Source organism: Sciurus carolinensis, chromosome 6 (assembly GCF_902686445.1).
Source record: "Sciurus carolinensis chromosome 6, mSciCar1.2, whole genome shotgun sequence".
Classification (NCBI taxonomy): Eukaryota; Metazoa; Chordata; class Mammalia; order Rodentia; family Sciuridae; genus Sciurus; species Sciurus carolinensis.
Window position 1 is genome coordinate 149,731,684 of NC_062218.1, and position 20,260 is coordinate 149,751,943.

Genomic DNA, 20,260 nt, shown 5'->3' on the forward strand with positions numbered 1-20,260 from the left:
AAAGAATATCTGCTTATTGGATTGTTGTAAGGATTACATATGATAACTCATATAGAACACTGAATGCTACATATGATAGACTCAAGTAAGAGTGACTGCTAATATTGTAGAAGTGAGGGGGTAGTGGAACTGAACTAATTGCTGTCTTAATCAGGAAAGGTTTGGTTGTAAACTGGTTTCCAGCTCAAGCAGCTGTGGAGGAGACAGAAAGAGACAAAGCAGTTGCTCAGTCACTCTTTGCAAAACAAATATGTACATCAATCCAGGTGCTTCTCTTTGCCACAGCCGTTGGCAGAGAACTTCCTCTAGGTTTTGAGCTATGTGAATCTTCCTTCTAGCTTCAGTCTGCCAGGAAAATGTCCAAAGTTGAGAGCTCATTATTCACAGAAAGAAGAGACTGTGAATAATGTTTCTTTCTAGTGCTTAATTTGGAGACCTTTCTTGGTTCTTTATCCTTATAGAGGGCAGAGGCAAAAAGTAACTAAAAATATTCCATTTAGTTATCTGCCAACAGTATCAGTCAAAGTTTGGAAAAGGACAGCTTGCACTCATCAGCAAAACTAAGTTTTCAGACTATTTCTGGCTTCATTTATTTATGGGAAATAAGTCTTTCTTCCTCCAAATTAAATGCATCTATAAAGGGAGTTTCATTATGATAATAATGATAATATGAAATTACATTTTATGGATGGTATTATATGGTAGCATTTTAAATTTCAATAGCGATAAGAACATTTATATAGTTAATTAAATCTTGAAGACATGAGCTTTGGAGTCAGCTTTGAATTGCAACTCCTTTACTGATTAGCTGGGTGATTTAGGGTGAGTTCCATATTTTAGTTGAGCTTCAGTTTCCTCATCTTTAAAATTAAGTTACATCATGGCATTATTTGGAGGGTTATTTTAAGACTGAGGTAGGGTGTTTAAGGTGTGCTTTGGTTTGGATCTAAAATGTTCCTCAAAGTCATGTATTAAAGGATGGTTCCCAGCCTGTGTTGCTACTGGGAGGCACTAGAAACTTCACAAGGCAGAGCCTAGTGGGAGGTCTCCTGGTCACAGGGTAGGGGCATGCCCTTGAAGAGGACAGTGGGACCCTAGCCCCTCCTCTTCTTCTGTTTTACTTTTTCCTTTCAATCCCAGTCCTGAGGTTTTGCTCTGGCATGCCCCCTCCCCCCACACCCCATGATATGCTGCCATAAACCCAAAACCATGGAGCCAACTGGTCACAGGCTGAAATTTTCAAAACTGTGATACAAAGTAAAACTTTTCAATCTATAAATTGCTTTACCTCCAGCATTGTTATAGTAATGGAAAGCTGACTAACACCAAGAGCCCACCATCTTGTGTTCCAATGATGATTCCGACTTGCACAACAAAAGGAAAATGTTGCTGAGAGACTTGGGACTTACCACTGCTACAACTGGCACAGAAGATACAAATTGGCTGATTTGAATAGGCAGACAAATGAAATTCCTTTTAGTTTTCCTCTGCCCCCTCATAGTGGGTGTTCTGGTTGAATCTATCTCATTTATTGCAACAACAGTGGAACTTCCTGTCCCAGGTAGAAGCCTGGCTGCTTTAAATCAGTCTTGGTAAACCCATTCCCCTGAAGAGACAGGTTTGGGGATGGGAAGAACTAAGTCAACTAAGCCAGTGACAAGACAGGAAAGGCTTGCTGGAGGCTTTTGAAAACAAAACAAAACCAAACAAAACAAAACAAAAAACAAACAAACAAACAAAAAAACAGAAGTTCCCATCTCTCTTTTTGGATATGAATGAGGAGACAAGGAGCCTTGTCACTAATGGACATCATCTCATCAGAACAAGATAGATATTGGTAGTAAGATTTTCATTGGATGGCTTGTTCTTCCCCTACCCATGATCATATAGATCATATGTGATTGTCACAGGTCAGACATATTAAAGGTGGGAAGAAAAATCAAAGAGCCTCGATAAAAATTCAAAATAGTAACTTCAGTCATTTCAGATAAATCCAATCTAGAACCATGAGAGGTTGTGTGTGTGTGTCTGTGTTTGTGTCTGTATTTATTCTTTTCTAAAAGTATTAGTTTGGGGAGCAAAGTTCAATGTCATCCAAAAGAAATTGTAATAAAAATTCTCTCCATTTATTCGAACCCCTTACTTTTTGTCAAAGTGTTTTCATATCTTTTAGCTCATTCCTCTCCATAACATCAGAATTAATAAAAGTCCAAATCTGGACTCGCTCATCTCATGGATAAGAAAACTTAGGCCTACAGACATTCTCTTGCAATAGTAACAGAGCTTTTCAGAGACTAGCTAGGTTGAGTATCCTGCCTTCCTGAATCCAAATTGGATTCTGTGACTGGTTCTGCCAATTATAGAACTGAGGAAAGATATTTTAAAACAGCTTCACATGCAATCTGTGATTAAAATGTGCAACTTGGGGAGGAAAAAAAAATCTAGGTTTACATTCCAGCTTTCTTTAGTCCTCGTTCTACCATTTACGAGTCTGTGTGATCCTGAGTAAGCTACAGAAATGTCTGGGCTTCAGTTACTGCATATTAATGTGCGAGGAGTTTTTGAGGACTTGTTTCCTACTCATAAGCATATGATAGGTACTGCTAATTGACCAGTTGCTCCAAACTCAGCTACAGAATCCTCAGTATAGTTCTCAGGGCTGGGACTCAAAGTGTAACTCATTGGCACTTCCTGGGTTCCACTTTTGCTGTGCAGTGTGATCCACAGCGCTGCTTGGGCATCTCTGCAAAGTTTGACAGAAATGTACCTCTGAAATGTTGACAAGACCCTTAAGTCACTTCTGCACACATTAAAGATTAAGATGCAACAAGGAATGATACTTTATATCTCATGACATTCTAAAAGCCAATTGCCTACAGAATTAAAAGAAAAAAGGAATTTTCAAAGAACCTTGGGTAGTTCTCTAAGTGTGCTGAAGGGTCGTCATCCTCCACATCGTACTGAGTGGAGGGTTAATTGGTAATATTTTATGTTGTGCATGTGTGCTTCTTTTTTGGGATGCTGAATTAATCACAGGCAAGCTTCCAACTAAACCCTCAGGGGGAGAGTGAGCTGCAGAGGGAACTAGGAAATGCACTTTGGCCAGGGATCCTCACACAGCTGTGGTCAGTCAGCTTCTGTGCATTTGACCAATTACACGGTGAATTACCCCACTGAGTACTGTCACATGCGCCCTCTACCCTCACTGTCCAAAGTTCTGTTAGGAGGACTTCTGTTAGTCCAGTGTAGCCTGCCCAACATCTCTCCATCCCCTTCCAACACCTCCTCCCCCAGGGACTCTGGGACGGGCAGATGATGGTGGACAGGGAGAGCTATTAGTAAGCTGCAGATTGAGCTGGGGCATGAAGAAAGAATTATGAATTTAGTAAGCGAGGCAAGAATATCGAGCCCAGCTGAGAATCTGAAACTTTGCTGAAGAATAAAATCTCAAATACACTCTGGCTCAAATAGTGCAAACTCTCAAAACAGACCAAACAAACCCAGGTTCAAGTCCCAGGTTTGAGCTGGGTGTGGTGGCAAATGCCTGTAATCCAGGCTGCTTGGGAATCTGAGGTAGAAGGAGGGTAATTTGGAGTCCAGTCTGGGCAACTTGTGTCACCCTGTCTCAAAATAAAATAAAAAGGGATGGAAATGTAACTCAGTCATATAGCACGGGCCTAGGAGGTGTGAGATGCTGGGTTCAGTCCCCAGGACACCCCGGCCCCCACAAACACACACATGCCCCTAACAAAAAAAAAAAAAAAAAAAAACCCAAAGTCAAATCCCATGTTTTCCCACTTTGATCTATTTGAATTTGTTACATGCCTCTGGGCCTCAGTTTGGTCTTAAGTCTAATTTTAGATTATAGAAATACCTAGTGAGTAGGCAAGGTTTAAACTTTGGGAAGGAGCAGCATCATTTGGGGAATTTGTTAAAATTTATATTCTTGGAAAATTGGAAAATCTGATTCAAGAGTTAGAGATGGGGCTGAAGACTGTCTTTCTCAGAGTAGTGGCTATTCCAATTTGTGGCCCCAAGGATGACCCTCTGTACAATGTTGTTTGGGGCAGTGGATGCTGAGATATATCCAAGTAAAGGAACAGCCAGCTGCTGGCTTGATGAACGCTCATGGTAAACCTGAGCTTTAAATGGGGATCAGTGGTTCAGACATGGGAAGGGACATACTCATCTCTGTATGCTGGGCACAAGCAGCCACAGAACATTTTCCACTACACCACAGTTCCCCAGTGCACTCATGTTTCTCAGAGGTGCTTTGCTGTGACAAAGAGACTGAGGACAGATACAGATTATGAGGAACTGCCAAGTCCAGGAACAGAAGGCAGGGCTGCACAATGGGCAGGTCACCCTGGATCCCTGGGGCAGAGTTCAGTCTTTATTATGTATCTACTTTTGGCCTTAGGCTAGTCACTCATTCTCTCTGGGCATCAGTATCTTCATATACAACACCAAGAGACTTTTTAAACCTGTTAACAGAATTAAAACGCTGTTTTTCTGGAAGACATACACAGCCTGGCTGGAATGTGCAGGTTCTCATTACCCCTTCTGTTTTTCTTTTGCCTTAGATAAAATGTACTTTTACTCCATGAGGTTTTTCCTGACTGTGCATCTAAAGGTAACATTTCTTTCCTCTGAAATTTACTAGCAGACGATATCTGCACTGCGTGCTATTCATTCTGATTATCACACAGTATTTAAAAATATCATCCTGGTAGTGGGCTATTCCATCACACTGAGAGAGATGATGCTACTGAATTCAGGAACAACCCTGAAGAAACAGAAAAGTCTGAATTCTGTCCTTGTGATTCTCTCATGGCGGAAATCAACTCCGCAGTAACCCCTTCTTAAGTACCTACTGCTGCCCCAGGTAGTTTCTATGTACCCTCCATGTAACTCTGAAGAACACCCCTTCAGACCATAGCAAATGAGGAAACTGAGGTTCAGAGGGGTTTCCCATGCTTACTCATAAGTGACAGTATTGAGATCTGCACGGTGGGGCTGTCTCCAATCCAAAATCAGGTTGGTTTGATTGAGCTGGGTTTGCCTGTGGCCTTAATCACCAGACTAGTTTCCAGGAGCAACAACTGTACAAATTTTTCCTAAATGATCAGCACATTCATAATGTTCCTTCTAAATCTGTATCCCTTGAAGAAGAGTTTGGGGTCATCCTGCAACTGGCTACTGTAAGTTGAAAAAGTACAGCTGACTCTCAAAGGAATATAGCTCATATCTTCGGTTTCAGGGGGCCAAAATTCTCAACTGCTATTTTAAATGATCCCTGAGCTGAAAGTTTACCTAAATGCAGAATAGTGATTCCCAGAGATTGTGAAGGGTGTGTATGTGGTGGCGGGGGGCAGGAGAGAAAGAAGAACCCATTGGACAACTGGCATTAAAACAGAATGAGACAGAAATAAGTTCCAGCATTTTATAGCACAGTGGGGTGACTACAGATCACAATAAACATTTTAGGAACTAGAAAAGAGGAATTTGACCTCTCCAAACATAAAGCAATGATAAGGAGATGGAAATGTTAATTACCCTGATTTGAGCAGTAGTTTGTATAAGTGCACTGAATATTCACACTGAATCCATAAGTATGTGCAATTAATAAATAATTATTATCCTTGATCTTGAGGGGAAGAAACGTGAAAGTAAGTAAGTATTCCCATGTGAGGACTCCATTTGCAGTGAATTCTCAGAGGGGCAGCTTGGGGAGCCGGGACCTCCTACCTCCACTGTGATACATAGATTCTTAGCCTAACTCCCCACTAGGGAGCCAAAGCAGGTAGTCTCTGATCCACTGGGGGACGTTTACAAGACAGAGCCCTTGAAGCTGGTCCAGCTTCCAGAAATATTCTGCAGTAGAAACTAGTGGAAGTGTTGAGAGGCAAAGACACCGCTTGTTTATTGCTGAGGGAGATTTCGAAATTATGTCAGGGTCCATTTTTGTTCTGTCTCCCTGGGTGCCCTTTGTCAAAATTAAATCAGCATCAAGCAACCCTGCAAACCTCTTTGCAGCAGAGGACATAAAAAATTCTTAATTTCTTTAGGAACATGAGGAGGTACTTGCTGGAGGTACTGTTTTCTTTTTCTTAAAACAAAATAATTTAATATTAATAGAAAGATGGTTAATAAAAAATTAATGCCAGTCCTTGCTTCCCAGAGCTGCCCATGAAACACAGCTCTTTTTCTTTCTTTCTTTCTTTCTTTCTTTCTTTCTTTCTTTCTTTCTTTCTTTCTTTCTTTCTTTCTTTCTTTCTTTCTTTCTTTCTTTTCTCTTTCTTTCTTTCCTTCCTTCCTTCCTTCCTTCCTTCCTTCCTTCCTTCTTTCCTTCCTTCCTTCCTTTCTCTCTCTCTCTCTCTCTTTTTTTCTCCCTCCCTCCCTCCCTTCCTTCCTCACTCCCATTCTTTCTTTCTTTCTATAAACAGTTCATAATCTTTCCACAGTTTTATTGGCAAGAATTGCTCTCAGGATAGTGGAACTGCTACTGCATTTCCTAGAATCTGAGACTTTATTGAGTGTAAAATAAAACTATAAAATTCAGATATACTTAAAGGAAGGAAGAAAAATCAATATTCATAGTGAATTTAAGTTTCCTATTAACTTCAGGAGCTTTAGGAGGTGAATATATGCCTTAGAAACCATTGCATATGTTCTCCTTAAAGGCCATGTGAGTAATCCGCAGCTGGGTTTTGATAATGACCCAGGAACACGGTAGAGGTACGCTGCAGAGGTTGGATTTCAAATTCCAAAATGGAAACCAAGTCTGTGCTTCGGAGAAGGGTCACCTATCAACTCTTCCTGTGGTTTGCTAAATTTCATTGAGTGGTGATCTAGGTATTTCTGACATATTAAGTATGTTTACAGAATCAAACTTGTCAGTTGTGATTTCCATACTAGAAAAACACCAGATTTAAAGAAAATGGGTCATAACAAAGTCTTTGCTTTCTTGCAGAAAACAGGATGACCAGATAGGTTCACTGACTCAGAAGGGACACAGAGAGGCTCTGACAGCAAAGCAAAGGGACATGGCCAGAAGGGTCCAGCAGTGCTGGTCCCAGGAGTCTGTGCCAGAATGACATCCCATGTGCTGTGTTCTTTTTCACAGCCATTAAATGGGGTTAGCTTGGCCCTCTATGTATCTAGAAATTATTGATATAATTAAATAAGATTCCATCCGAATCATTTTGAAAAGGTTGAAACACTATCCCAGGATGCAATGTTATTATAATCTATTGTACCTGCCTGCTTAATTATCGCTATTTGACAGCTTACAACTATTTAAATTATATTCTAATTTATCTAGTATAAGAAGCATATCCTTTCAGATGAGTCATTTTTAGGACAGGAAAGTACATTTAGTTACTGCTAACTCAGGAAATTATTTTAGAATATTTCTCTCTATAGATTTTTCTCCCCACAATTTCCCAAAAGTAAACTTGCCAAAGAGTCTATAAGGAACAGTAGAATATACACCCTGTGTAAGTGTATATGCATTATACAGTAATTAATAGTAGCATGTAGTGGACATAATGAAAGTAGGTTTAACTGAAAGAAAGTGAGGTACCACAAGAAATTCAGGTGAGAAAACTGGAGTGTTCTAGAAGGACATGATGTTTGGGGTGAATCAGATATGGGGATCTCACCCTGATATCATGAGAGAGGTTGTCTAGAGTCATCTCACATATCTGGCTTAACATGTGTCCAGGTTGAGACCTGGGTCCTGAGTCTACTGACTATGCTCAAACTGGACTTCAAGAGAACTCTTGCCATTCAGAAGACTCACAAATTACAAATGTATGAATAACTGGATATGATGCAAATTAAAAACTCATGGCATGAACGATAGTTTGGAAAATATTTCTGAGAATCACATACCAAAGCATGATTAGTATCTTAGTTATATTTAGAACTTTTAAAACTGAGAACAAAGGGCACTTAAGATAAATGAATGAGGAAAAAAATAGCTAATTCACACAGAAGTCAATTAAAACAGCACAGACACATATGGAAAGATAGTCGGCTGTTAAGAAGTGCAAATTCACGAAAGATTACGCCCATAATAAGTTGCAAAGAGCAATCAGCAACCAAAGCTGCTGAAAGGACATTGAGAAAGAAAGTCTGCTCACACAGAGGTCAAAACAAACAGGAAATTATTTATTACAGAATATGCCAGTGTTTTTTCCTGGGGGTGAGGGAATTGGAGTCAGATGGTTTTAGCTTTCTTATATTTTTAACAATTATTCAAGTGAAAAATAACCATGTGCTTTAAAAATACAGTTAGGAAGATAAAAATATGCATTTATTGTAGAAAGAAAAGGATTATGGATAAGAATAGTAGGAGAGAAAGGAAAATTCAGCTATTGAGTATTTTTACAAGGCCAACTAATTATCATTCTTTCCTGGATTCAAGATTTTCTTTCATGTTTTTATCTAACACATGTTTTCATGCCATTTATATATATAAGTCTTTTTGACTTATTTAGTTTTCCCTCTTTTTAAAAAAATAGATCTTTGACTTCTAGAATTTAATTTTGAAGAAGTTGGATACATGGTACTACACCTAAATACTCATAAACGGTTGCTCACAGATGTTCATTGAATAATTCATACTCCCAATGATATGAAATGACATATTTATTAAGAACTTAATTTGATTATGTTTCTAAACCAATTTCTGTTCTCTTCATGTGGGATGCACTGAGCCACTGTTATACTACATTCATTACTGTGGTTTTATAGTTCACTTGAATTTCTAGTAGAAATATTCTTCTCTCATCAGTTTTCATTTTACTGATTATAATATGTATTATTTCATACACTTTCAAAATACTGTGTCAAATATATAAAACAAACCACCAAAGAAATAAAGCAGAAATTAATGTCCATTGTAACAACCAATGAAATAAAACTAAAATCATAGAATAAATCCCTTTAAAATGTTGTGTATTTGAATAAAATAAGGTTTCTTTCAGGGAAAACAAAATTTTCTTTCATTAGGAATTTACTGGTGAAAGAGCTTTCTTTTCTTTCCATTTTTGTTACCATTTACATCATTATTACATAAGATAGCCATGGAAACTTCCCTAACTTCTCATACTATTCCTATAAGATTTCCTACTTAATTTGTTTATACTTTGCTTCAATATTTTTTTTGATTTTTGCTTAAGAGTGAATTTGGTAATTCATTTATTCCTTCCTTTCCAAATTCCTTGTTTTTCTCATGTAAGTGAATTAGTTAATAATTTTTAAAACTTAATAGGGTGATGGTAAGTATCCATTTCTTTTTCTAGCCTTTACTGTTTCACCTTAAAGTGAAAAGCAAGAGACAAAGCTTTGGTTAGGCTGGTAGATAAACACCAGGAGGGAGAATGTGCTGGAAAGATCATTGCTCTCAAATTTTCTAAGGGATTTCAATTTAAAGCCAAGATTGAATTTTGGTATTTATTACAAGGGTGAAAAGTTTTTCACTCTTTCAACTTACATGATATGATAAATATTATCCTTTCCTTTTGAGACAACATTTTATGGTTATGTTATAATTTGCATTCAGTTTTCTGTAGATTCAAGTTGATCTAAAGATTTTGTTTCTTCTCAATATTCATTATTAAAGGGAATCCATAGTTTTGTTTTGCTTTTTTTTTTTGGTAAGAGATTGAACCCAGGGGTGCTTAACCACTGAGTCACATCCCCAGCCCTTTTTAAAATATTTTGAGACACGGTCTCACTGAGTTGCTTAGGGCTTCACTAAGTTGCTGAGGCTGGCTTTGAACTCTCAATCCTTCTGCCTCAGCCTCCCAAGCTGCTGGGATCACAGACATGCGCTACCATGCCCAGCTTCTTAGTTGTTTTCATGAACTTATTTTTCTTAAATATGAGTTGACATCATATTCATGTGGATTTCCAAATCCTAAGTTTTTCTTCTTATGATCTGAAGAATTTCAGTGCCACTGAAGGCACTTGATTTTTATTATCTGATAGGATTTATTATTGAAGAGTCTGTGTCAAACACTCTTTTGGAGTAGCAGTGAGATTTTTCTGTTAATTTAAGATGATGAAAATATGCCATTCTACGACAAATCGATTTATTAGTTTCTATAAAGATGGATTTGCCTTCATCTTCACCCTTTTAATCTCTTTCATCTCATTCTTGATCTTTGGTTTGTTATTCTCTTTTAATTTTTGGAGAGAAAAAAGGGATTACACCTGTAATTCCAGAAACTTGAAGGTTGAAACAGGAGGATTTCAAGTTCAAGGCCAGCTTTAGCAATTTAGTGAGACTCTATATCAAAATACAAAATAAAAGGGGCTGGGAATGTGACTCATGGGTGAAGAGCCCTGAGTTCAGTCCCCAATACAAACAAACAAAAACAAAACAAAACAAAAAGACTTTGACATGGCCCGGTGTGGTGGCTCAGGCCTGTAATTCCATTGGCTTGGGAGGCTGAGGCAAGAGGATCTCAAGTTCAAAGCCAGCCTCAGCAACTTAGTGAGGCTCTAAACAACTTAGCAAGACCCTGTCTCAAAACAAAATATAAAAATGGTTAGGGATGTGGTTCAGTGGTTAAGCAACCCTGGGTTCAATTCCTAGTACCAAAAATAAAACAAAATAAAAAAACATTTTGATATGAAGATTTTAAGTTTATTCCCCACCTCTAGTAAAAGAGTCATTATCTGTCTTTTGCATGAAGTCCTCAACACACTCAACACATTTGGTAGGTTTTTTTTTGTTTGTTTGTTTTTTGTTTTTTCACAATGGACATGCTGCTTCTTTGCTGAGATTCTTCATCTTGATGGAGACATTGCTATTGGGTTTTCTCATTTGCTGGACTATAGCTTAGGGATGTTTCTCTTGGGTCTGCTTATACTAATACTCTCCTTGATTTTGCATCTCTGCACTGTGCAGAATCTTGATCTGGGTTGGATGCTTTTGCTTTCATTTTGTTTTTCCATTACTGTTTTATCCTCTGTGATTTTGGACAGAGAAGAGAGAAACTGTACGTGGGGTTTGATTCTTCTGTTTTGCCACTTTAATACTTGACACAACTTGACAGTTTTGTAAGGAAATTGTGTGTGTGTGTGTGTGTGTGTGTGTGTGTGTGTGTGTGTGTACTGCCACACTATTCTATAGTGTCAGTAGAGATGCAAACTGTAACAGAATATCTTAAGGAGCAATATGGAAATATGCATCAACATTTCATTTTAAATGCACATAATTTTGGACGAAGCAATTACATTTTAAGAAATATGCTAGAAATTAATGGTGTGTGAATGTGTTAGCAATGGGATTCTTCTTTTAGAGTTGTTTGTAATGCGAAATCCCTTAGAAACAATGAAGACATCTAACGATAAGTGCTCACCAAGTAAATATTAAATAAATTGCGGTATGTACATTCAGTAAAATCTAGTCATTAGAAATGATGCATACTTAAATATACGAAGAGGTAAGTGGAACATTATAATAGATGATTTAGGTAAAAGAATGTCACTTAATGTGAATAAAATACAATAATATCAAGGATTGTGAGAGGGTAGAGGTGGTCTTCACTGCCTTTTATACATATTTTTAAGAATAATTATGAATTAGCTTTATAATCAGAAAAATAATAATAAAGTTAACAAATTGAAAAGAAAAACTGAGAAAGGCAAATACATACTCTATACCACCAGCTTGAGACTAATGCCAACTATGGGTGGAAGACTCTGCCTGGTACTGTATAAGGTCCTGAACAAAATTAACTCACTTAACCCTTGCAATAGCTCTGTAAGGCAGCAATTAGTGTTTTCAACTTTCAGAAGAGGAACTTGAAAGTTTAAACATGTCCAATGTCACACAGCTCATAAAAGACGGCGCCTGCATGTGAACTCAGCTCAGTCTGACTGACATCCTCCAGTCTCCCAGTGCCCCTCAGAATCACCACCAACATCTTGCTGATTTAGAGGTTCCAGGTTTAAGAGTAGAAAACTCATTATTTAAACTGTTGAATATTAATCCTTATTTCACACTCTGAATATGAACTTAAAAGAGGACTCAAAAAATAGAATCCAGACCATATCTGAGAGAAAGAAGTATAAAACCATAAGATATGAAAATTTATATTTTTAGTGAAAATCATTGAATATTGTTTAACAAACAATATTGTTAAACAAACTATTTTGAGAAACAGAGGACAAGTTCTTGAAAAACTGTGGTACTAAATAATTAGATCAGACAGTATCAACTTTTTCAAGTCATCAGCTAAACAATTTAATGTACCAAAGCAGCAAGTTTTCTTTAAAATATCCTCAAGGAAGGATATTTTAACCCAGTCACTAGAGCAATCACATGCTGTGCTTTGATTTTTAAAAAATACGACATTCTTCGACCTTTGTTGTTTTTAAATCGTAAATCCAAATTCTGACTTTTGTTCATGTTTTCTTCTAATGATTAACATTCTATACAGAATAGTGTCCAATCAAATCAATCTAATTTCAACAAAATGCACTGAAGTTAAGAAGTAAGAACAATAGCAACAACATAATTGAGATAACCCAAGAGTTTAGACACAGTAGGTGCTAGAATGTTGAGGGGATGAGACTAACACAGCAACTGACCTTTCAAACATCTCTTCTCTGGGAAGCTAACCACCTCTCAGGTAATTTCACAACATGTAATGAAAGGAACAAGTCACCCAACACCAAAATATAGTAGCGATTTCATAGATTATGCATATCTAACCCACCCCCCCAGCCCAAGGCAAAACAATGAGGCATCAAGGATTTCTAACTCAAGGCAATAAAAATAAAGAAGAGCATGGTACTTAGAAGCTGCAATAATAGAAGCTCACCTGGCATCAAGTCCTTTGAGGAAACATTCAATATTATTCACTGCCTCATCAAGAAACAGAAATCAGTAAAACAAAACAAAAAACCCTAGAGTTGAATAAGTGGATGATCGGGTAAGAAGGTAACCATGATCCTCATACCTCCTCTTCCTCCACTTGGGAGGGCAATAGGAACGACAATTTGCCAATTAAAATAGCAAACACATGAGGATTCAGAAACTAAACTCTAAATATTAGCAATAAATAGAGTTTTTGAAATTCATTTAAATCATGACTTTTTGACAAGGAATGATTTCAATTGGTGCCTTTTATCCATCATGATAATAGGGCTGAGCCTGCCAAGATGATACTTATTCATAAAATATATAATAAAGCAACAAGGACTTGATGCAAGTATAACATCCTTCCACACAAATTAATAATATAGGATAGAAAGTACAGGTTCCTGAGTTCTGAGTCAACAAATAGAAGAAATGTTTCATTTCCTGCTTACTCAACTAACCAGAAAAAAACAGCAACCAACAACAAAACCAAGAAATGCCAGCAAATGTTACGACACTCTATTCTCTTAAGAAAATGTAAAGGAATCTCAAAACAAGAGCCATTTGCTTTTTTCCTCTAGCTTAATAGCAGTTCCTCAATGGAACTGAGGCTTAGGTCCACCATAGCCATATTGAAAAAACAAACCCGAGATAACACCACGAGGGTCCATGAAAACCTGAATTTATCCCGAAATCTCTATGGATGCATGTCTATAAAGATGCAAAAATCTCAAACAGTACTTTAGAGGGAACGGCTAAGCAAATTGGTCCCAACAGAAATACAAATAAATGGATTAAAAACTGGCTATCTAACCGTATACAGAGAGAAATCGTAATTGGTAGTCCGTCTAGTTGGGGAGAGGTTTCCAGTGGGGTCCCACAAGGATCGATATTGGGTCCCATTTTGTTTAATATCTTTATAAAAAATCTGGAAGACAAAGTAGAGAATGTGCTAATTAAGTCGACTGATGCCAATAGATTGGGATGGGTAGTTAAAGTAAATTGGATATAGATAAATGCGACTGGTCTCTAGAAAGCACAGAGATAGAGCAATGCTAACAGAGTATGGGAATGCCAATTATTTGGGTTAAAAAATGTATTTTTAAAAATTAATTCCAAGCAGTAAAAATAGATTAAAGAAATCTTACTGGCTTTGCATTACAGAAGATTAGGCACAATGGAAAAAGACAATACAGAGAGTCACAACAACCATGAATGCAGAATAAAGAACACCTTCAAATGAAGATCTTTTGGGACAGCTTTATTTACAAAACTGGGGGTTGTAGGTTTCTCGATGCAACAAAGATATCAGAGGCATTTCAAATGTGTAATCAATAAGGTGGTTAATTAGGCAAGAATAACCAGCTTCTCAAACATGCATGCATCATGTACTTAGTGACTGGCAGAAAAATAAACCAGGAGAAAACATAAGACTTGAAGGAAAAACAAAGGAGAGTTGAAAATCTGAAGGTCTGAGCAAAAACAGGGAGAGAAATTAATCAAAAGCAAATTCTATCAGGAAACACTCAGGAATACACACATATACACAAGAAGTCAAGGGACAACAGGAGGACTCTCCTGACACTAGCAGGGAGATTGGATTTTTTTTTCTCTATTTTTACTCTTATTTTGGGAGGTAATATATTTTCTGAACTGCAGAGGACACTTGGAAAAAATACTTCATAGACCTCATATTGGTTTGAAGATTATTTAAAAAAATCTCAGTATTTCCTAATCTAATTTGTCACATGAAAACAACTATGAAAGTGACACTTGCTTATGGACTTCTATTTGCAGAGAGGTAGTCTTTTTTATTTTATTTTTTTAGGTAAAGTTAATTAAGGTGAATATATGAACTAATGTGGAATGAACTTTTCAATTTAACTTGAACTTTATTTTTTCATTTGTTAGCACTGTGGAATATACATTGACTTTGGCTGGGAAAACCCAAAGCATACCTCAGAAGTGTTTTCTTTGCTATGCAACATGGGCTGTGGCATTTTCTTTGAGCGTTTTAGTTTTTGCATCACTTAAATGATAGGACAGGAATTTAGAAGCTACAAATTTCCTTCTTCAAACAAAGAGTTAAGAGAAACTAACACAGAAATGGGAAAAGCATGGAAGCATCTGCTGAAGGAACAGTGGGTTCCCACCTGGGCGGGCTTCCCATTTTCATCCATACCTGACCCCAGAGGGCGCAGTTTAACAATAGGTTTAGGTGACTGGACACACTACTTCCAACTCTAGGAAATGATCAAAGGTGAAAAATTCAATCCCTCTCCTAGAGACTGATTTTTTTCCAGAGTATAAAATACTTAGCTGATGATATGTGCCCGATCTTTGAAAAAAGGTAACTTTAGAATTGCAGGTGAAAAGAAGGGACATGCTTGACAAGAAATAGTGGCATTACTCCTGACACCAATGCAAAAAAAAGTATTGGACAATCAGAACCCAGCGTGGATCCCCTCCAACCTTTCATACTGGGTTGAAAAAGAAACCTTAGGGACCCGGAATGATAGATGCATCTTTTTTATTTTAATCTGATCGAGATGTATTCCATTCTACAAAATCATTGATAAAACTTGACATAGTGGATTCATAAAAGTTTTATGATGAACACTCATTGGACGATGACTTCCTTGCTTTAACTTTAAAATTTCTGACAAACAACATTCCTTTCCATGTCAGATTCTCCTTAAGGGAAGTGACTGCCTCCTACCTGCTAGACCATGTAAAACACATGAGCAAGAGTCGCCAATAAGTCTGGAAAGTCTAAAATTTATTCTAAAAGTAATAATGTCTGACACTGATATTTTATTAATATTCACCACTTACTGAATCCTTATCCTGCATTGAGATCACGTTTGATAAATATTATTTGTTTAGAATAAAACAAACTTATTATTTTTTCGCCTGGGCCTCCGTTTCTCATGTTGGAGACTGAGGAGTGGATGCTCTGGGCTGGCCAAGTCTTTGCTGCAGATGGCTTCCCATGCACTAAAGGGTGTCCAGTAGCATGCCTAGCCTCGTCACACTGGATACTAGTATCAATGTCCTTCTTTTGGTTTCACATCCAAAAATCTCTTCAGACATTGCCAAGAATTCTCTGGGAGACAAAATCACCCCTGTCTGTGAAACACTGCACTGAAAGATCTCTAGATATCTTTCTTATTCTCTTGTATTTTATCACCTCAATTGTGTATCTATATGCAGCCCAGAGGGTGGGCTTTTCAACCTGGTGAGGAACCTGACAAGTGAAACTTTCTCTACTCCAGTTCAGTACGATTGAATGTAAAACATCTAAAGCTTTCCAGAGTTAGTTCCTATAAAATATCCACCATCCAGATCTTAAATTTATCATTTAAATGTAAATTAGTATGAAAAATAGGGTAGATGAAAGTGAAAGAGCTCAGATGCTATCTTATTAAGTCAGCCTTGCGTTAGGCAATTGATTTAAACTCATTTTAAGCTGCAGTCCTCTGAGATAGTTTCATTTATTCATTCTCTTTCCTTTACTAACACTATAATATTAGGTAAATCATGAAATGGATTTTAAGAATACTGTGACATTTGACAGCCCAAGAAAGCCATAAGGGTAGGTTGGAATCTACCAACCCAAAGATTCTACTAAGTGAAATCCTGGGCATGGGAAAGGAATGAGCAATTTCCTTGGCCCCATGGCTCATTGGCTTTCAAAGCCTATGCTTATCATTTGTCTCATTATTAACATCATCTTCTGAGAAAGAAGTGCCTTTGGTTAAAGAATGACTAAAATCAAGTAATAGAACTATGGGTGTGTGGGAAACAAATGTATCATAAGCTTCCATAGGGTTTACTTCAAATAAATCCCAGTGGTAGAGATTATTTATATGCTCTATCCTGAAATTAAACTGACAAAATTAAAAAATTAAAAATTAAACTAGACAAAATTAAAACATCAAATAAATAATCAATTATTGTTGTAGATAATAATTTCAGATGGTTTAAAGATTTTGTTGCTTTCCTTGTCCTATTACCACTTTACTGAATTCAATGGTACACATTGTTTGATAAACACTACTTAAAGCAGATACTAAGTCAAGATCTTTCTTTCTTTATCTATTTCAAAGGGTCTAAACTTGGATTACTGGGAAAAGCATACATAATTATACTATCTAGTGCAGCAAGTTCTACAAGATGATACCAGGTGAAGTTCTATTCTGGGATTAATGTGGATTAGTTCCACTGGGATTTTTGTCAAAAACCTCAAAGTGGTGATTCCTCAACTGGGCTGTAAATCAGAATTCCTGGGGAAACTTTAAAGAATATGAAAAAAAGGCACATGCCAAGATAATCAAATGAGAATTCTTGGGGGAGGGACTCTGCCTTCCATATTCTTTTTAATTCTCTGCAGATCATTCTATTTGGCTGCTAAGGTTAAAAAAGATTAAATAAACATGGTTTACTATTGTGTAGGAAATCTTTGACTATGCCTAACTTAAACAAGATGGTGGCCTCATGTGTTAAGTGTTTCAATGATAAGGGGTGTATTTTCAGGGTGTTAAATAATTCTGTGTCACTTAATGATAAAATGATTCCTCTTTTACCCTCCTAAACTTGTCTGATGACCTCAAGTGGGAAGTCTCAGTTTGTTCCTGAGGGAGTCTTAACAGATCTCTAGACTTGTTTATTATGCTTTTAAGTCAAAGAGAACAAATACTTCAGGTCCAAAGTTCTGTTATTTATATTTGTTTATTTAAGAAAATCTTCCAGCAAGTAATAATAATTAGAGTGACAAAGTGAATTTTTTATAAATTTTAAATAAAATCGGTAAATTAAAGAAATATAAAGTAAATAAAATAGACAATGTACTCATTTATGGGGAAAAATCATGTAGGTGATTCTCAAAGTTTTGGGAAAACCTACTGTTCATAGAAAGGGCTTTCAAAGCTTGGGTGGTGAGTTAGGGCCCTAATTGTGCCTTTCTCACTAAATGTATGTGTAATTTGGAGAAAGTTATCCACTCTCTCCCCTGGCCTTGGTTTCCTCATGTGTTGAGGAAGGCCATTAGCCTCAACTATTAGCATTCCTCTGTGCACTTAAGAAGCGAGAGGGCTCGCCCTCTGAATTTACCTTGTTGACATCCAGACGCATCTTCTCACTGTTGGCACTAGCAGCCTTCTCCGCTGCTTTCTTTTGGCGTTGGGGTCCTCTCCCAAAGAAGATGTAGTTGACCAAAGCATATTCCAGAAGGGCCATGAAAACAAAGACAAAGCACCCCATTAGGTACATATCAATGGCCTTCACATAGGGGATTTTGGGGAGAGTTTCCCGGAGGTGGGTGTTGATTGTGGTCATTGTTAGCACAGTTGTGATTCCTGAAAAAAAAAAAAAGAAACCAGTCAGAATTATGATGCTCTAATTTCCTTTCTGCTCTAACAATCACTGGAAAGGTTAACTTTACTCATTCATACAAACCCTAGTATATTTATTGGGCATTTATTATATACCAGCTCTGTGATGGACCCTGGAGATATGCATAAATTAGCTTACAGTGAACATTAATCACTTTCGGAGATTTCTTCATATTTTTCTTTTCATACTTATTATAAGTTGTGGGTAGCTATAAATATGAATTATGTGTTATCATAGACACATGCATAAAATGAGAATATACATGGGAAGACCATATATATAATATATATATAGAGAGAGTTCAGTTTTGTGATGTAGTGGGGAGGAGAACAGGACATGGAGGCGTCTGAGCTGATTTCTGAAGACTGAGTGAGCAATTTCCTGGTGAACCAGCCTGGGGGATCAATATTTAAAGTACAACTCAGGGTACTGGGGTAGAGACAACCCGATAAACAGGTTGGGTTTGGGACAGAATTCTCAGCCGTTAAAGGGATTTCAAGAAAAAGTATGGGTGCATTATTGATCAGGATGAATAGAATTGTGAGAAGAGTGGGGATTTAAGAAAGGGCTGCATGATGAGGAGTCCCAAGAGGAAGTTTAAGTTAAAGGCCAGTGTGAAGCACTGGCCAGCTTCAAGCAGGAGGCTTATAGACAAATTTAGGACAGTCACTCCGGTAGCAGTGTGGAGTAGGGGAGACAGCAGGTGAGACAATAAAGAACACCAGCTCAGAACCTTTTGGAAAAATCCATGTAAATGACAGAGGGGACCTAAAATAATATCAATGGTTCTGAGATCAATGAACACATTATCCAGATGACATTAAATGAACAACTGTCAACATTCAGAAACTGGAAGTGGAGATAGCAAAGAGGCAGGAGCTGTAGTTCCCATGTTTTAGGGTTGGACCGTTAGGCACACAATGCCCAGACAGATAGCATAGAGGTATTAGAGGAGTCCTTATGGGAAATGCCACACTGGGTTAGACTCTAATTGCTCATCCAGTGGAGTGGACAGTTCTGGTTGTGGGAAGTAGTTTCCCTTGAAATGGTAATTGGAAGGTAAAGAGCGTGGGAGTTCAGAGTCCTGAGCATGATAAATTCCAGTTTTGTAGCCAAAGAGTGATGTGAAAATAGACAAAGCTCAGAGGTTAAGATCACACAGATGGGAAGGTGTACCATCACTATTTAAACCAGGATCTTTTAATTCAGGAAAATATTCCCTTTAACACTGTCTTACAGCATATTTCAAAGGCTAAATTTTATTTCTATGACTTTTTGAGGACATAGTTTTCTGTTTCAATTTTTATCTAGCAATAACATCATAATTTTTATTTTGCTTTTATACTTTCTCATGAAAAGCTACAGAAAATATAGATTTGAGCCTTGGTTTTGCTTTATATTAGATAAAGTACATCTCTTTTCTTTAGTAAACATTTTGAAACATTTCCCAATTTTTCTCTTCATCATTTCAACTATAGGTTATCCTGTTTCACATAAACAATGTTGACATGACTGACTAAATCCTATTTTGAGGTATTTCTGAAAATAATAGCAAATTGCTCACGTAAAAAGATGTTTCAAAAATTTCCTTTAAAAAGTGAATAATTATTTATTGATCCTATAACACAAAGTAAGCAACAGAATTTAACTTTAGGAAAATAGAATATTCTCAAACTGTATTCAGTCCTTCATTCAGCAAACAATTACTGAGCACTGTTCCCCATGCAGGACACCATGGATATAAAACCAGATATGGATCTTTCCCTGGGGATCCTTCAGTGCTTTGGGAGGAAAATGCATCACATAACTAAAGAAACCAAGTTATACCTGTGACTAGTCTACACTGGGGAGTTCTATGGTGTTTTAAGAGTATATATCACAAGGTCTTGACTCAGTCCCAGAGGTCATTCATTCTACTCCCTTCCATCCTTGGGTTATCCACAATCCAGTCATAATAGTGGTCAATATGAATCCCTTCCAAGC

General features: G+C 37.2%; 1 protein-coding gene across 1 annotated transcript in view; it reads right to left on the reverse strand.

Moving 5' to 3' along the window:
• Gabrb2 (gamma-aminobutyric acid type A receptor subunit beta2) overlaps positions 1-20,260 on the reverse strand; it is a 238,976-nt gene that overhangs the window by 19,350 nt on the left and 199,366 nt on the right. Inside the window, 1 exon segment of the mRNA XM_047556881.1 lies at positions 17,996-18,240. Coding sequence (XP_047412837.1) covers positions 17,996-18,240 — 245 coding nt within the window.